The sequence below is a fragment of the Gymnoscopelus microlampas genome (assembly GCF_963454915.1).
Source record: "Gymnoscopelus microlampas genome assembly, chromosome: 18".
Lineage (NCBI taxonomy): Eukaryota > Metazoa > Chordata > Actinopteri > Myctophiformes > Myctophidae > Gymnoscopelus > Gymnoscopelus microlampas.
The window spans coordinates 11,234,215-11,253,710 of NC_139955.1; the positions used below are offsets into that span (position 1 = coordinate 11,234,215).

General features: G+C 40.5%; 1 protein-coding gene across 2 annotated transcripts in view; it reads right to left on the reverse strand.

Moving 5' to 3' along the window:
- Positions 1-4,001: 4,001 nt before the first annotated feature.
- The window catches only part of LOC311033518 (progesterone receptor-like), a 32,604-nt gene continuing 17,109 nt past the window's right edge, over positions 4,002-19,496 (reverse strand). For both annotated transcript variants that reach the window (XM_084041050.1, XM_084041051.1), the window contains 3 exons: positions 17,446-17,576; positions 13,686-13,840; positions 4,002-5,380 (listed from right to left, as the gene is read on the reverse strand). In XM_084041050.1, the coding sequence (XP_083897176.1) occupies positions 5,216-5,380; positions 13,686-13,840; positions 17,446-17,576 (451 nt within the window). In that variant the 3' untranslated portion in view covers positions 4,002-5,215. The remainder of the gene's footprint in view (positions 5,381-13,685; positions 13,841-17,445; positions 17,577-19,496) is intronic.

Below are 19,496 nucleotides of genomic sequence, written 5' to 3' on the forward strand. Positions count from 1 at the left end.
CGCACGCACACGCACACACGCACACGCGCACGCGCACGCGCACACGCACACACACACACACACACACACACACACACACACACACACTCACATACGGACACACATGGTTAATCAGCAGCCCAGGGAGAAATCTAAGACCACATCTACACCCAGTGGAGGGAACCTGATACAACCGCCTCTCTTTTCCCCCTCCTGCCCGCATTCCCTCGCTTTCTCTTAATCATCAGTGCACACGATCTCTCTCTCTCTCTCTCTCTCTCTCTCTCTCTCTCTCTCTCTCCCCTTCCTCCTCAGATAGATTTGACTGAAGGTTCAGAAATCTTATGATTACACAGAAGTTAATGATGACTGAAATTGATCTCAAACAAGGACATCCGTGGTGTAAGGGGGGTTGGGGGGTTATCGTGAAAACATGAAGACTATATTATTTAGAACCCCCCCACATGCACAGTTCTGCCTCTGCCCTGCTATTTCCACAAGTCCTTTCAGTGTGCGGTGACAAACATAACCCTACTGACTGGTGGAAAAATAAATCATACTTTCAAGTGAAGACAAATGCCTTATCCGTTGGGAATAGCTGGAGGCTATAGTCATAATGTCTCTCTCTCTCTTTCTCTCTCTGTCTCTGTCACTCTCTCCCTCTCTCAATCCAGCTCTCTCCACCTCTCTCTCTCTCTCCCTCTCTCTCTCTCTCTCTCTCTCTCTGGGTAGGGAGTTTCCCTGGACTAGTTTTAAGTGTCCACCCAGCCCAGCCCAGCCCAGCTCAGCACAAAGCCAGCTCAGTACAGAACATTAAGCTCACAGCCATTGCTTCTTTTTCTCTTTTTTCTAAAGCCATATTCCATGATGTGGACGCTAGCTAGCAGCTTCAGAGAGGGAGCCACCCGCTGCTTGGCCGCCATTTTGAATAAACAAGAGAAGTTTCCCTGATCATCGGGCCAAACAGCTCTTAGGAGTGTTAAAAGACGAGAGGCTGTTTTGAGCGCAACGCACAAGCACAAGGTCATTGCTCGTGTTCAATCTTGTGACTAGGCCATAAAAACATGGATTTCCCAAATAACTGCCCTGAGTTCTTGGACAGAAGTCAGACAAGACTGGCTGGGCTCATGGCAGGCCAGCTGCAGAGGTCCATCTCTCTCTCTCTCTCTCTCTCTCTCTCTCTCTCTCTCTCTCTCTCTCTCTCTCTCTCTCCTCTCCTCTCTCAGTGCTATCAGATTGCCACTCCCCCTCCTTTAGCCCATTACACAGGCCTCTTTATGCTGTGCTAAAAGCTGCTCATGTTCAAACACTCCTGGGAAAAGCTCCTTAAAACACGTCAGGATGAGAGGCCCTGTCTGGTAAAATATTAATAGGAAGTTAATTGGTTGTTAATGGACTGGTGCTTGGGTCGGAATCGCTAGCCATTAGATAGGCCACAGAAACGGTCCCATTCAGGGGTGTCAGCTTACTGCCTACAAGAGCTAATTGTTTTCCGGTCACTGTGAGCGCGGGTTTGTGGTAACCGAGTGTTAAAGTCATTACTGATGTCTGACTTTTATGTATGGGCTCGTGCGGCTTTATTGTCCCTTGTGCCCATGTGCCAACCACATTTCCGTGTAAGCTTGGCATTGTGGGTATTCGGTTACTGTCGTGGCACATTAGCTTTCGTCCACCATCAGGCTGTGGACCGTCGCCTTTCATGCCATCTTAGATTAGAGGAGTGGAAGGTTCTAAAGTAATCCCCTCCGGTTATCAGGATATAGTCCAGAGTTGTCCTTTGTTGATTAACCGAGGGTATAGTTTTAACTTTGCTGTTTGTGGGCGGCATGTTTGTGCTCTGTGGTTGCTGCTCTGCCAGGGGGAAGGGGAGGGGAAAACAGAAAACCTCTTCTGCTACAGTAGGCATGTAATATTGATGTGGAACAGACTTGGAGGAACACAGAAATCAAATGGAATCTAAACTCAGGCCAAATGTTGACATCAACGCATACATTTTTGATCATTGCAAATACACAAGATGCCTTTTCTTTTAAAAGGAAGCCTCCGGGAACACGCAAAGAATATATTTAGAAATGAGTGATATTTCAGCGATACCCTAATTCCCGTTATCCGTTCAGCTTCAGTTCATTTATGAGGGACGACAGAGTACTTGTTCAAAGTGTTTGTTCGGGAAGTGGTACTTAAAATGGCGGGTTGGAGGTTACTCAGACAGAATGCTTTTTGCAGTTGGAGCTTTTAAATGTTGCTGTGGAACTGAAATAGACCATCTTTCAAAGTATACTGTAGGCTGTTTGCTAATGTTGGCCTGCGGACATATGAAGCCAAGCATTTTGTTCCACATCTCGACTATGATGGATGGACCGCAAAAAAAAAAGATGAAAAACTGGTCTGCTAAACTTTTGACTATTACATGGTATGATCTGACCTTAATAATTTTATACAAAATCTAAAACATTCAAGAGCTAAAGTATAGGGTAAATCATTTGTTTTTGTTAAAATAAATGTTAAATAGCTCTATATTGAGAGAGTAATCATTGTGTCATCATTGAGTGTTTGTTTGTTTAGCTCTTTAGTAAACAGAAAATTAATTTTCAGAATTCATACAGGATACAGGATAAACATGGAGTGACACAGAGACATGAGCAGACAAAACTGGAACTGGAACACTACTGTATAAAATTGAAGCTGATGGATTTTGTGATCATTAAAGAGCTAATCTCTCAAAACAGATTCTGCTAACATCAGAAACTGTCAGCACCACTGCCATTAACATGTAGCGTTGTCGTCAACGGAATACATATTAGCACCCGGGGAGGAAGTGGCCTAAGAAAGGGGAGGAGCCAAACCGAGTTCCTGTTTCTACACAAAAAAGGAAATAATTCCCCCGTTTTTTTAACGAATGGTTTCCCAGATTGTTAAAGAGCTGAAGGGCCGAGGAGACCCCTGTTTCTGAACAAACACGCAATAGTAATGATCACTATCAGAATACAGTGCTTTAACCTTTTAACAAAAAACTTTGTTTTAACCAAAAAATATCACTTACCCTGCCTTTAATGCTGTATTTATTCAGGAGAATTATTGTACTTATTATTTGGCAGTTCCAAATGCCTGTAATTCAATGGCAAGCTGTTTAAATGCTAAGTGCTTTTGTATCCGATTACATTACGTGGCAATAATGTCAACACATTCAGCAGACAGTGACCTGCTGAGCTGGAATGAACCACTGTTTGCAGACTACACTATCTCCACTAGGTGGCAGCAAAACACAGGAAGGGATTTTATGACCAGCAAACAAGCCTCTTTCTTTCACAGGGGCCATTACAGCAGTGGTTTTCAAACTTTCTCATGTCAAGGACCCCCAACTTGACACTTACCAGCCCACGGACCCCCATTTAAAATATATGCCAGGGACCCCCATAAGATAAGATTTTTACGGCTCTAGCTGTGATTCTCAACCATTTTAATTTCAAGGACCCCCAGTTTGAAATGCATTAGGCTATGGACCTCCATTAATGGCATTTCTATCTCTGGGACTCCAATTTATATTGTAAAAGCAATGTTAATTTAACTCTGAGAGTGTACACATGGAACCAAATAGACCCGTTAGGGTCCATTTGTAAACTCTCAGAGATACAGACCCGTAAGGGTCCATTTGGTTCCTAACTATCCATCATTTAGCTGGGGACCCCCTGGAACTCCCTCAAGGAACCCTGGGAGTCCCCGGACCCCACATTGAGAACCAATGCATTACAGTACCAGGCCTCCCCTCCACCCATGAGCAGTCAGTCAGCCCTCTGTGGTGGGTAATCGGGGTACTGTGTTGGAATCTAATACCGTCTGGGTGGAGAAAGAGATGAGTGTGAACCTATAGGAGGCAATTTAGTAGCAGAAGAAAGGCCTGTCTGTTTGTTTGGTGCTTTGCTAAACCTGCCTGTTCGTCTTGTCTGCATCGTCGCCGGGAAGAAACACAATCCACTGTGAACTCACTCAATTGTTTCTGAAATGAATCCAAGACACAGAGAAGCAGAGACATGACTGTATTATAATTAATTGAGCATTAAAAAGAGACATCTTACTGTACCATGCCGTGTGGAAAGTGGGTCATAGTGAGTGTGTGTGAGTGATTGAATAATGCATTTCAATCTGCTGACATTATTTACAGCCAAATGTAAACTTGTACTATGAATAAAGCTATGTATAAAGCAGGATGATCAAACTAACACATAGGCAGTCTCTTAGCTAGACCTTTATGATTTTCTATAGGTAGCAAAAAAACAACAGAGTTTTCTGAAAGGCAGTACCTAGCGATAGATGTATGATACACAGAATATAGCACTGGTAAATAACACTTGAGTTAAAGTGTAAAAAAATAAAATGCTGTAAAATGTTCATCGACAGAAAAAACATGCTAGAAATATTACACTCAAAAGAACAAACAAAACAAACAGTAAGAATTGGCTTCTGCTTGGAATTGGAAACCTAGTTGAGTTTTATTTTGTTTGTGAGCTTGGACTTTGAGTCAAATCTCTCTGGACAGAAATGGAGAGAAACCTAAACTAACATGACTGGTTGATTAAATCAGCTGTCCTGTTAACTGGAGAGATCCACCTGTTGACCGAATGGCCTTAGCTAGGCCTCCAAAATTCATTCATGTATCTATAAAAGTAAAGTGTTCCAAGAATGGACATCCACTTGCCTTTAGTGCCAGCAAACCAATTGTTGAACGCCACCATCTGTTTGCACTTACAGTCCAAAAGCCCAGTGCAGAGGTTATAGTGCTGCACAGACTAATTTGGGAGCTGTGGAATAGGATCACATAGAACGCCTTGTCTTGTGTGTACATTTTTAGAGTCTACAAACAACCCATGCAGTCACTGTCAAAGGCTGAATGCAACTCAGATTGATGTTGTAGGCTAATAATGCATGTTAACAGCAGTGAAATAGTTAGTGTGAGAAAGTTGTTGAGAGTTGAGAGGCTATTAGATTACAAGAGATTAGAAGAATGTGCGCTGCCATCCAAATATCCATCTGTGCCCTCTAATTTCATCGTCTACGAACGTGAAGAAGTGATGTGATAAAGGTTAAAAGTCCACCATGGCCTGCTGATACCCAGGCCCGGTAACGTCGGGTGACATTTCACCGCACCACTTTAACCCCTTCCCTCTCAGGTTTATCAGAAGTGGTCGGGGGATTATCTGTACAAGTGACATTATGGGACGAAGACCTCGGTTTTCCATTAGGCTGTTTTGTGGAAGAAGATGGGCCTGACCATGCCTGTGAGGATCTTGGGAACGTGAACGCTGACAATCTCAGAGATCATCTCTGGGAAGCTGACGCGCGTCTGGAAGGACTGGGCCTGGAGGAACAGATCGTAGGTGAACTGGTGAAGTTTCCTCACAATCTGAAAAACACACACAGAGAGAGAGAGAGAGTGTGGGGGGAGGGAGAAAGAGAGAGAACAGAGGTTGACATACAGTATCTTTCAAGTTCACTTGTCCCAAGATGGGCACTTTGAGCTGCAGCAAGTATTATATATATATATATATATATATATATATATATATATATATATATATATATATATATATATACATATACATATACATATACATATACATATACATATATACATATATATATATATACATATATATATACATACATACATACATACATACATACATACATACATACATACATACATACATACATACATACATATATATTTAAACATACAACCACGTCATATAACTACATGTAAGAGTGTCGTAACCCACCCACAAATTAGGGGCAGTCAAACTACAATATTGCAAAAATATTGCACCATCTTTCAAAATGTCATCATCATCAACATCACTATCAACCATCATCACCATCATGATGAGCTAGTCCACCGCCACAACAGTCATCCTCCTGCCAACAGCATTGAAGGCTGGATGGAAACGGGAATGAAGGAATATTTGTACCTGTTTTTACTAGTCACACGGCACTCACACTTTACATTTGGCCAAATGGCAACGGCTTGTTTTCAAAGTTCAGAGGAAGGGATTCTGAAGGAATATATTGAGCACCTGCTTATTAAAGTGGTTCAAGCTACTAATTGCACTTCTTCATGTTCTTCTTCACAATCTTATCAAGTGCATTCTTCTCTCATACCAAGTTTGAAGTACCAGCAAATAAATAAACTTTTATAGAACTCGATAAAAGTTCTATAAAAAACAGTATCATCAGACTCATTTTCAATCAATACCAATACCAAAGGCAGAAGATGCGCTGCTGGCCTTTCTTACACATCATTTCGGTATTAAAATGAAAATTTAGACGGTTGTCATAACGGAGCCAATATATTGACCATTGAGCAGATAACACTGCTCTGGGGAGCTGGGCAAGCTAGTACTACCACTACTACTACTACTACTACTACTACTACTACTACTACTACTACTACTACTACTACTACTACTACTACTACTACTACTACTGTTACTACCACTACTACAACTGTTACTACCACTACTACTACTGTTACTACCACTACTGTTACTACCGCTACTACTACTGTTAATACCACTACTACTACTGTTACTACCACTACTACAACTGTTACTACCACTACTACTACTACTACTACTACTACTGTTACTACCACTACTACAACTGTTACTACCACTACTACTACTGTTACTACCACTACTGTTACTACCGCTACTACTACTGTTAATACCACTACTACTACTGTTACTACCACTACTACAACTGTTACTACCACTACTACTCGATACCGATATATGCTTTTTCACCAAAAGTCAACTAATTGTCAGGTAACAACATCACATATCTAACAAAATAAAATAGCTATAATATCAATATGATATCTAATAAATGTAATACAATACAGCGATGTTGTTAGGTTTTCAATGAAGTGAGTCCTGGGACGCACTGGTGGTCATTTGAATGAGTCCCACTAATCTTAGATTAGATGTTGGCCTATTTGACAGTGCAGAAGCATAATTGCCTTGATGCCTATAACATTAATGAGCGTCAACGAGCGTCAGCTGGACACACACACACACACACACACACACACACACACACACACACACACACACACACACACACACACACACACACACACACACACACACACACACACACACACACACACACACACACACACAAACACACACACACACACACACACACACACACACACACACACACACACACACACACACACACACCTGCCCTCTGCAGTGCTCTAATTTGAAAATGACTGGAGTCTGTCTCATTTCTCTGCAAAAGCCCTTGAATATGATGGAATATAAATAAGGTATATATAAGGATATATATAAGGATTACTGTGATTATGGTAAGCTCAAATTTCATATCACACACACCATACAGTAAGAACTCCTGTAACCTATTAAAAAAAGGTAATACAATTATATCTTTTTTCAAAAACCGATACCGATATTTTCCGAAATTACATTTTTATGCTAATATCTGCCGATAATATTGGACCTAGTTACTACCACTACTAATACTGTTACTATCACTACTACTACTGTTACTACCGCTACTACTAGTAGTACAATTATAACTATTATCACTACTACTGCTACTATTAATGCTGCTGGGAAAAGTGTCTTTTTGCACCTGAGTGAGAATAGTCACGAGGAAGCTATTCTGCTACACCCTCAGCCCCCCGCCCCCAGCCCTCCGACTCCACAAAAACTTGAACGATGTGGACCATGTGGACTCAATAAAAATGTTGGCATTGAAAACAAGGCTGGCACGCAGACAGAAGCACGTTTGAGCCCCTTGAGTAAGGCAAGCCGAGCAAGTGGCCGCGCTGATGGCTACGATGTCAACTTAGTACCGTTTCAAACTGATAGTATGGAGGGAATCAGTTATACTCTGATATTCTGTATTCGGCTCAGCTTTTGATATCCCCACTCTGGTCATTCCTTTTTATGGCCGGTGGGGATATGTTTTCTCCCTGCTTCTGGTCAGACTAAATTAAATACATGCAATTCCTTTTGGGAAATGTAGACTGTCTGATATGTTGGATATTTATGTTTTACAATATCACAATTTAATAATGTAAGTGACCCTGTTGTTGGAAAATTTGTCAAACTTTGTCAAAATAATTATAAAATGTTTTCTTTAAAAAATAACGAAGATATCAGATCTATAAGCTCACGTTGTGAGATCATAGAATGGCTATTTTTGCTAATTATTGTAGGAAGAAGTATATTAAGTGGTTAATTATTTGTATTTTTTTTACAAATGGAACCCTAGTATCTAATGTGTGCAAATAGCATTATTGGCTATGGAGTCCTGGGTGCTTGTCTCTACCATGCTACACTGTAAGGCCAGGTATAAATATAATCATTGGCTCTTCCACATGTAAACGTGTTTGGCGAATGAAACAAATTATTCTCAGTAATTATACTGATAATAATAATTTATAGAGTAGGTGTAGAAAATGAACACCATGACATCCCACGAGGCACTGGTAGCAAATAAACAAATTACATAAAAGGAGAAGCCGGCACTTTCTAGCTGTACAGATGCAAATGAACTCAGACCCAGATGAAGACTTCTTTTGTGAATTATAATTTATAATGTATTAAAAAAATACTGATAATATGTATTTGTATAACAAAGAACCTACAAAGGAATAGCATAGTCCCTAGAGTGTACACTTGCATGCAAATACAGAGGGACCTCAAACTAAAAGCATGTTAAAAGGCTAATGGCTGTTGTTGTTTGTTTATTTTTAGATTTTTTTTTTTTTTTGCATTTCTGATTTATAGTGCAAAGAGACGACACAGAGGATGGGAGAGAAAGGCGATGATATGCAGAAAAGAGCCGTGGATCGGTGTCAAACCTGGGTTGGCTGCAGTAAGGACTTAAGTCTTATTTATGTGGTAAGTGTTCTTGCCACGTGAGCCACTGACGAACCCCCTTAAAAAGCTACCTTTAAAACGGCGAAGAAGAAATTGTTATAAAGATGACACCAAGCCTGCCTAAACTCCTCTGGTATGGCATTCCAGAGTCATGCCAGAATCAGGGTATCAAATATCAAAGATCAAATCACCTTTGGTCTTTAGCTTGGACTTTGGAACGGGTGGTGGGAGCACCCTGACAGCTCCGGCTAGGAGTGAGACCGGGCGGGCTGAACCAGAAGCAATCAGCAGGGTCTTCACACTCTATTCTAGAAACAGGCAGCCAGGGAAGACAAGCTAAAGCCGAGGTAATGTGATCCCCTGACATGCCTTTAGTCTTCGTCAGCACTCTTGGCTGCGAAAATTCTGCTCAAACCGGGTCTGGGCCTGTCACTTGACAAGAGAACAAAACATTACAGCAGTCAAGTTGGGAAAATAATGTAAAAGGTTGTGCGAACCTTGTTAAAAATAATTTAAGAATCAATTTATACTTTGTGAGGTTCCAGAGTGCAAGGAAAACATGCCTGCACTAGCATTTATCGTGTTACTTGAGGTTTAAACATGAATCAAAGATTGAATAATAACTACCCTATAGAGTCAGAAAATTAGAATTACGTGTGTGTGTGTATGTGTGTATGATATGAATCCTATATTAAAATTGCCTTGTGGGTGGACGTTGGGTGGACAGTGGACGGTGGGCATCACAAACATAACATGCCCATATATGGAGACTATTCTGGCGTTATATAACCCTTGCTGGTGTCACTGATGATGTCACGCTCAGTGGTGGCTTATCCAACGGGCTTGAGGTGCTGAAGCACAGGGCACCAACCTTGGGGGGGTGAAAAAACAGCGTGAAAAAAAACAAAAAACGGCTAAATGTAGAAGCAGCGGCTGCTAAAGGAGCGCTACAACATTGAAACGCGCCGGTGAAGCGTATTTTTTTTCCACACAGAATGCTTAAAAATGCTGGCAGAGGCTACCTGCCAGCATTAGAAAGCCCCTGGCAGTGAATGTGTTAACCAGGATAGCTCCCATTGATATTAACTAGGCCAAGACAGGCTGCAGCACAACAAATAATAAACTAGCTGTTTTAAACACACAAAACAATAAACAGACTTGAAAGAGCATACATCTCCACCATGAGGTATGTCCTATCTCTCCCCACCTGTCTGTCTGCGTGGTGCATGTGATGGCAATGTTTTGGGATTGTGTGCGAGTATGAAAAGGCACAGGGCAATGGGTGTGATATAGCAAAGGATTATGGTAAAGACTAAACACAGACAGTGACATAACATCCAATTGACGGTTATGTGGCCCTTCTCATGTATTTGTCTCCTCAGTGGAATGGTTATCCGCAACCCTTAAGTCAATTAGCTCCATTGTTAACTTAAAGGCAGGGTCAGTGATATTCTTTGGTTAAAACAAAAAGTATTTTGTTAAAAGGTTAAAGCACTATATTCTGATAGTAATCATTGCTATAGAGTGTTTGTTCAGTAACAGGAGTCTCCCCGTCTCTCCAGCTCTTTAATAAACATAAAATACATTTTCCGGTAGGTGTCAAAATCTCAGCCAATCAGGAGAAAGTACCCATTTTTAAGCTTAATTTGTATTCCAGTGTTACAGTTCCAATTTTGTCTGCTCATTTCTTAGTGTCATCACTTCCAATTTCACTTGTTTAATCTGTATCCTGATTGAGTTCTCTATCCTGGTTGGATAATATTGGAAATTAAACTGAAACGAAAATGCACTTTCTGTTTAATAAAGAGGTGGAGAGACAAGGAGACTCCTGTTACTGAACAAACACTCTATAGCAATGAGTACTATCAGAAAGAATATAGAGCTATTTAATTTTAACCAAAGCAAATCACTTACCCTACCTTTAAAGTCCTACATAACGAGCTGGCTGAATAGCAGCTGGACCTAACCATCAATTAGTTGAGTTGTAGGTTCCTTTTACAGTTCCCATGTTGTTCTTTGCTATTTTACCTGTCTAGTATGTTGAAATTGTACGAATGTATTTATTATTGATTATATCTTTCTGTATGTCTCTGCTCACCAAAACACATGGCACTCAGTTTACACACACATATTTGCAGTCAAAGGACCACAATGTAAATAAGCTCTTGAGCTTTTTCTGTGTTTTATACTTTTGACAAATACTGTATATGATTTTCTGTCAATTAAAACATCAATCAATAAATAAAGGATCTAGTTAAGGTTAAGGACAACATCAAAAGCACAAGTGGTGCTTGTGGTTTATATGAAGGGGCTGTATGAAATCATTTCAAAAGTTAACTCTGGATTTGGCCTTCAAACATGTACTGTTCTGGCTATATTTACAGTTGAGGCATTTATTGTTTGTTGCTGGATGACGTCACTAAAGCATATGGGACAGATGGAAAACACAAAAGTGTCTTATGCGCCCATAACAACAATGGGGAAGGATCATTTCAACCATTTCTATTGGACAGCATCAAGGCTGCACAGGCTACGTCTTCAGGAAACATCTAAGTGTTGACGGTGTCATGACCCAGCATCTGAGGGCACCTTAATCCATGCTAATAATAAAAGCACAAGTGGTCAACGGCTTCTGCAAGGGATGAAGCACAGCACTAGATAACCCTTAAATTCAGCATACTAATGAAAATGAGCAGCTATCTTGACCCAGACCATAATTGATTTGTATTGCATTTAATTTCTGATAGCTACAGTCTTATTCTATTTTTTCCCCCTTTTTTTTTTATGACATGTAACAGTTATGTGATTGTTTTGTGTCATTGTGTGTTGTGCCTGAGGACCCCCTGGAAGACGAGATGATGCATCTCAAGGGGTTTATCCTCCAATAAAAAAATGCATTATTTTTGTTTAAATGGCATATAGACTACAGACTGGCAGTCGAATGAAGTCGGTACGACTCTGGAGATCAGTCTATTGGAAGGTGTGGAAAAAAGTAGATTTCTGTGCACCTGAGCCGACACCGACAGATGGCAACTATGGTGCTAAAAATAGCCCATGACTTTATGTCTTTTTCAACAACAAACACGTGAACATGTAGATGCTTAAATCATTTGAGAAATTATAAACATAACTACTGCACTGCAGGGTGCTTAGGGCATGAGCACAAGGTTATCTGTATTTAGACTATTTTGGTGTCGTTTTGGAATCCCACAACACCAAAATAGTCTAAATACAGTTAACCCTGTGCCCATGCCCTAAGCACCCTGCAGTGCAGTAGTTATGTTTATCTTTTGTATTTAATGTTAATTAAAACTAACGCTTCGTGCCTGCACCAAGCAGCAGCGCAATGCGCACACGGCCACATCATTTTGCTTCAACTAATGATCAATATAATGTAGTAAATTGATTTTACAGACCTTTTTCACCTTAAAGAAAATCAGCAGTATGTGCTCGATTGTGTTTATATAAGATGTTAGTCTTTTCAAAAACAATGATTTGAGCTGCGCAATCAATGCCATCCGCTACAGACCACACAGTGACAGCAGAATTGCGGTGGAGAGCTTGCCTTAATAATGGTGTAGCTTCCCTGGGCAATTGAAAAGGCTTTCAGAAAGTTTGCTACCGTGCATTAATGTTGTTATTTGGCTAATTGGCTTGAATCACCCAACATATAACAGCCTTTATTGTAAAATATCAATTGAAGTCTTATTATAGTAGCGGGAGGATTTCTGTCCATTATTTTCCATTAAGCTACAGTGATAATATTATGCATATCTTGCATAACACTGCATCAGCAACAACATGCTAATGTGAGCTTTTTGTGCTAATGTTTTCCCTAAACCTTGATTGAAATGTGGATAAAATCCTTCAAAAAATCTTGCACAGTATAGACAATTTGGAAATCAGCCTGTAGTTATTTAAAATAGATAGAAGAAGTGGTCCTGCACACTGTCTTCACTTACAAAGGTTTATTTAATTAATTAATGTTTCGCTCAACTGACCTTCATCGGGTATCTCATGCCTGATAAGATACCTGTCAGAATAAAAATATATGTAACATAATCAGCTGCTATTTGTTTTTTTCTCCTTCATTTTAAGGCAGGAAGCCTAGGGCAAAGAGAGGGGAAACATGCAAGACGTACATGTAACAGGATTTGATTTCAAATTCAGGTCCTCATGCCCAAAGCATACGGTCATTAGCGCACTAACTGGCTGAGCTACCAGGCAACCACAGCTGCCAATTAAAAGAAAAATCGGATCAATAAGGTCCGGCCCATTTACCTTTGTAGGAGAAAAAGCACTGAGCTTTCAGTGCTTTATCTACTTCCTGCACAGTAGAAGGTAAAAAGCTAAAGCGAAGACCACCATTTACAGGGACACGAGGACAGTGCTTCAAAGTGGCAGACCAGGATGTCATTAGTCATGAACAGAAACAGTCTTTCATAATGCACAAAGGCAAGGGTTTGAGAGATATTACTTACAGAAGGGATTTAATGGCTTTCCAAAACCTCTTTGCGTCATTTAAATTATAAGCGGTGACTGACATAGAACTCAGACTTATCCTTTGTGATTAGATACTGTATTACCCTAAAAGCACAGTGCGCTGTTGTTTATTAAAGAACTAATTCAATAACTCAATTCAACTGTCTAGACTCTAGGTACCTCTGCATGTACTGTATATGAGGCATGGTTGAGGTATTAGCTGTTAAAACCATATTTCGGCGCTGGTTTAGAATCAGGGTATACGGCAGAGGGGTGTTTTGTGCGTGTGAAGTGAACTGTTGGGTCCATTACCGGCTGGAGGGAGTCCAGCAGCTGTGTGAGCTGAAACAGCCTCTGAGTGCGGGTGGTCTCCCCTCCACTGTGGCTGGCCAAGCGGTCCAGCTCCTTAATGTAGGAGGTCCGCAGATCATCGAAACATCGCTGGCTCCTCAACCCGTCTACTGGCACTGGGGGAACACAAAATCCAACTGTTTAATCCCTGAGAAGTTAATCCTGCACCATCATCCAATCTACATTGTACTGCCGGGGTGGGGTTGTTCTCGGGTATAAACCATGTATGTCCAAAACTATACATTTGTAATGAAATGAAAAGAAGAAAACCCTGTTCCAATTGACCCAATGGACTTATGAGATATCGTCAGCAGCAATTTTTTTTTTAAAGTATATAAGATAGGGCTTAAATGGTTAAATACATTTGTAAAACCCCACACTGAGATGTAACACATGATCAATAAAACAAATGATGATGAATATGGAGATATGCGGTTTCCACCTGACAGTAAGGATTTCAATCAATGATATGAAACAAAATCAATACACAGCCATGTTATTTGTTGTTGTTGCACAGGAAAATAAGATAAAACATAACGTTGTGTCTATTTCCTCACTGCTTCCTATTCAGGTGTTTTAAATAAACATATTTATAAAACATGAATGTAAATGGTAAAACATACTTTAGTTGTATATTTTTGATGTATGTTAGAATTCATGGTCAAATAATACTTTAAAACTGAAGAACTTACTAACATACCATCAAATGATGCTCCCCAGGAAATGTATTTTTATTGTATTTCATTTTAATACATTTGTATTGTATGTGTATTTTGATACATTTACAGATTTGGGAATGTTTTTAATCAAAATACATATTCATAAACATATTGATGCCCATCCCTGTTGACGGGCTCTCACAAGTAGACAGTTTGCAGAGCTTAGCCCTTTGATGACACAAGTGCAGTTAGGGACTGAGTGAAGAAGCAAGATTTTAGAGTACAGTTCCATGCAAGGATTTCCAGTATATACCCTGGAACAGTAAGACCGGGAAAGCATCTGTGTCATTTTTAGATTTATTTGGCTATTGGCTACACAGATGCGTTCCGGGGCTTAATGGAGTACTAGCTACAGCACTGTACAGTACAGTACATCCGTCCAATTAACTGTGAGCTCTTCCTGATCCCCAACAGCCTGCACCTTCCAGCCAAGACCACCAGGGGATGATACCTGTGTGAGTTGTGTAACCAGACTTTTCCCTCCAGACTGCATTCTGATACTGCAGTGTCAGATACTGTACAGTAGTTTGTACAGAGAATGTGCTTGTGCAAAAAATATTCATGCATGGAGGTGCACCGTAGCTGCTGTGGCTCGGTGTGTCCCTTCTGCGATGCAAACAAACCACCATAGCAGTTTGTTGACTTATTCATTAGCTATCTTTAATGCATATAACTGCTAGAGTGTGACTGCTTCAGTCTGCCAGTCAGTGACTGGGATAACAAGCCATCCTGTCCCAAGGTCACACAATGTTTTCTGCAGCTGGTGCTGAATCATCCTTCAAACATTTTGAAGTTGATTACTTTCTCAGCCTCTCCACAGGACCACAGATACTGAGAATCCCCGTGATTAGCAGTAATTGTATTGGCGTACTGTATGTGTTCGTCTGATATGCAAAATAGAAAAGAAAAATTGCAACACCTAGTGCAGGGGTCTTCACTGTTTTTCACGCCAAGGACCCCTTAAGCTGAGAGAGGGATGAAGCAGGGACCCCCCCTGTATACATATTGGATTCATGGTAAATGTGTGTTTTCAGACATTTAACGACTTAAACCCTCAATACTTTGTGAACTTTGGCTCCGTACTACACAAATGTTAAGAATGTTATTTACATTACAGTACAGATGTTGTTTAAACAGATGCTATAGGTTCATTGTTTACTTGCTATCCTAGTTTCTTTGAGGCACACCTTGTTCTCTCTGCACTCTACGTACAGTATGTGACTATTTACTGTGTTGTTTGTTGACTAAGGTTCAACAATTTCAGCAATACTGCAATAGGAATAGGAAACGTTTGGTACACAACCCACAGGCGTTACTGAACATTTGGAAGCATAATTCAAAATCTGAAAAAAGTTGGACGCAACGCTTTCTGTACTTAACTTAATGTATCAATACCAAAATGCTATCCCATAAAAATGTGATTATATATCTTTCAGAAAGGTTCATGAACACCTCGACAGATACCAATTGGCCCAAAACTGACCTGCACCTGACACACCAATGTTATAGTTCAAATGCTCTGATGTGGTCAAATGAATACATAATCTTAAGCCTTTTTGTTGTTGTTGCACAGCACACGTATTAACCACTTAGACCCTCTATACTTAGCGAAACAGACCTGAGTTGCAACTGTACTTGATACACGCTTTTTTTTCACTCTAGTCTACACCAAATCTCTTCACCGAAAAAATCTACCCAACAAGACGGCAACACCAGCAACAATGGACATTTATGAATGGACTGTGATAATGATTGAATGTCAGACATATGACCCTCTTGCACTGTAACTGTAAATGCAAATCTGCAAACACAAATTAAGTTTAAAGGGCAAGACCACTTTGGTAGAGGTTTGGGTTGTGTAGTTACCTTGCCATGATGTAACTCCAAAGGTGGGCAAGAAATAAAAAATAATTGCTCCATTGATTAGAAATGGAGCAATTATTTTTGATTTCTTGCCCACCTTTGGAGTTACATCATGGCAAGGTAACTACACAACCCAAACCTCTACCAAAGTGGTCTTGCCCTTTAAAACAAAGAAAATAGCGTTGCGATGCTTGTAGATTGGCTATTTTGGGGGGATGCTGGGGTTCAACTGGCTAACCCATTAAATCCGGAAAGAATCCGTTTCATTTTAAGATGTCTTTGGCTATTCAAAAATAGAAGATCTACAAGCTCATAGCACTGCACTGGGTGCCGCGCTACGAGCTTGTAGATCTGCTATTTTCTTTTAATCTTAAAAATTTGTGCAAATCTTTTGAATATATATAATTTTTTTAAAGCGAACATTTGTAACTCAAATCTTTGCTTCTGGGGATTCCACAAATGACTTCTAAATCCTAACAGTTTTATTTTTTTTAAACTCATGTTGCTATAATATCAGAGTGGTTCTCAAACTTTTGTCACGTCAAGGACCCCCCAAAATGATATGTATTTGTCCAGGCCACCCCCCCCATCTAATTTCTTTATGTTCAAGGGACCCCCGAGAAGCAAAGATTTTAGTTAAAAAAGATATACATATTCAAAGATGTGCACACATTTTCATGATTTTTATCCAAAAAATAGCAGATCTACAAGCTAAAAATCACACCCAGTGTGAAGTGGGCGGTGTGGTCACAGTGGTCATCACAGTGATGGAAGTGATTCACTTAAAAAAAAAACATTAAAATGTTTTTTTTAATGTCCATACTGCTATTCATAGGGCTGCACATGTGTCATGTGTTTCGCTAGCCAATCACAGTCCTGAATTTGCAAAGTCAGCCAATCACATTACAGCTCGTGGTGATGACACTAGCTGTAATGTGATTGGCTGACTTTGCAAAAGTATAGATTTGCATTGACTGTGGAAGGGTTAGCGTTGTAGACTGCGTTGTAGACTATTGGCCAATCACGGTGCAGGATTGGTCAGTGTCCAAACCTCACTTATAGGGGGCCCCAAAAATCTGATATGACACACAGATGCTCTCCCGGTCATAATGGGTTAAGGCATTTACACAAGGACTCACTGATGCTGAAGAGGAGCAGGGCCTTCATGCACAGGTACTCGTCCTGAGTGACCCTCAGCACACAGAACCTCTGGGACAGCAGCTTCATTCTGACACAGTGGTCGTACATGCTGGACACCTGCATCCGCTGGCTGAGAGACACAGAGAGAGAGAGAGAGACAGGGAAATCATTTGGGGACCCAGGCAGTGGTGTAAAGTAACTAAGTACATTTACTCAAGTACTGTAGGCTACTTAAGTACAGTTTTGAGGCATGTTTACTTTACTGGAGTATTTCCAATTTTCAATACTTCTACTTCTACTCCACTACATCTCAGAGGCAAATATTGTACTTTTACTCCGCTACAATTATTTAAAAACTTGAGTTAGTAGTTACTTTGCAGATATAAGTTATTACATTATAAAATACATTAAGCACTTTAGCCCTATTTTATACCCAGGCTATTTGAAAAATAGATCTACTGTACAAGCTTGTAGATCTGCTATTTTCAAACATTTTAGTACTTTTACTTTTGGTACTTTAAGTACAATTTGATGCCAATACTTTTGTACTTTTACTCAAGTAAATTTTGAATTCCGGACTTTTACTTGTAACAGAGTACGTCTACGTTGTAGTATTGATACTTTTACTTAAGTAAAACATTTGAGTACTTTTTCCACCACTGGACCCAGGTGATGGCAATTGCTCCCCCCCCCCCCCCAGTGTAGTGGTTCTCAAACTTTTTGGTGTCAAGGACCCCACAAATTGATATGCATTTGGCAACGGATCTCCATCTGAAAAGGTCCTGTGCCAGGGACCCCCAAAAAGAAACAAGACTATTCAAAATGTTAAAAAATATTTTTGAATAGCCAACATACAGTATAAATGGATAAAGTGGTTAAAATGATTGTGATGCTATGTTAACTACTTTTGCTGGGGACCCCCTCTGGAACCCCCTCGTTCGCATTTAATCTCAAATTCAGTTCTTTTACGGATATTTTGTCCACCTCTGAACATTCATCTGATTTTAGTGGGTGCATCTCAAACCACGCCTGTGACCATCCATCTTCATGTAATCTCTCAAGAACAGAGTCTGAGCTGCGCTACTGCAATGGAAAAAAACAGCAGAGGGTGCTGTTTTTTCCTTTTTTTTTGACGATGAGTTCCCAGATTGATCTTTATGTGACATGTGACACACGTTATAGACAGTCAAGGTGTGTACTTATCTGCAAACATGCATTCATTAACTGCAAACATGCATTCATTAGCCACTTTCAACCTGGTGTCCCTATTTTGAGCATGTTATTATGGGCGGACATTTTCAAAGACATTTTCAAGGCATAAATGTCAGATCTACAAGCTCACAGCGCATCGCAATGAGTTGTAGATCTGCTATTTTCAGAGAGAGAAAGTGAAAAAGAGAGAGAGACGGAGAGAGAGAGGAGGAAAGAAAGACAAGGATGGAATAGATGGACAGAGAAAGATGAGGGTCAGAATGTGGGGCAGGCGTCTCCATTACCATGCAGGCCAGCAGCAGCCAGCCAGCCCGGAGTGGCAGGGGTCTAATGCAGACAGAAGGAGTGTTTTACTAATGCTGCATGAAATATCAGCCAAATTGTAACCTGCTCCAGGGGGCCTGCCCTGCGCCCCTCTCGTTTTAGCATTCCGCGCAGTCGACTTCTCTCCCCAACGGCCCGCTCTGCACTCAGCGCAAGTCGCTGATAAGACGCGGTGGGGTTGCGCTTTATGTATATATCATGTAAACGGGCCGTCGCCAGGCTGAACCCTGTGTTACGCTCGTACAGCCACCGTGTGACAGCGCGATAAAAAGACACCTGGGATTGTAGGGAGAGGTTTGTGTTGGTATGAAACGGACAAAATGTGTCTATTTCTCAAAAAGCCCAGGAACATCTCTGCTCTTATTGACCAATGATGGTGTTCACACGAGATTTTAGCCTCTGCCAGCAAGGGAGGCAAAGGATTTTTTTTTAAATATATGCAACATATGTTTATCATATATGTGACATATTTTAAATTGGCCACCTGCATATACGTCTCTACATATATGTACAT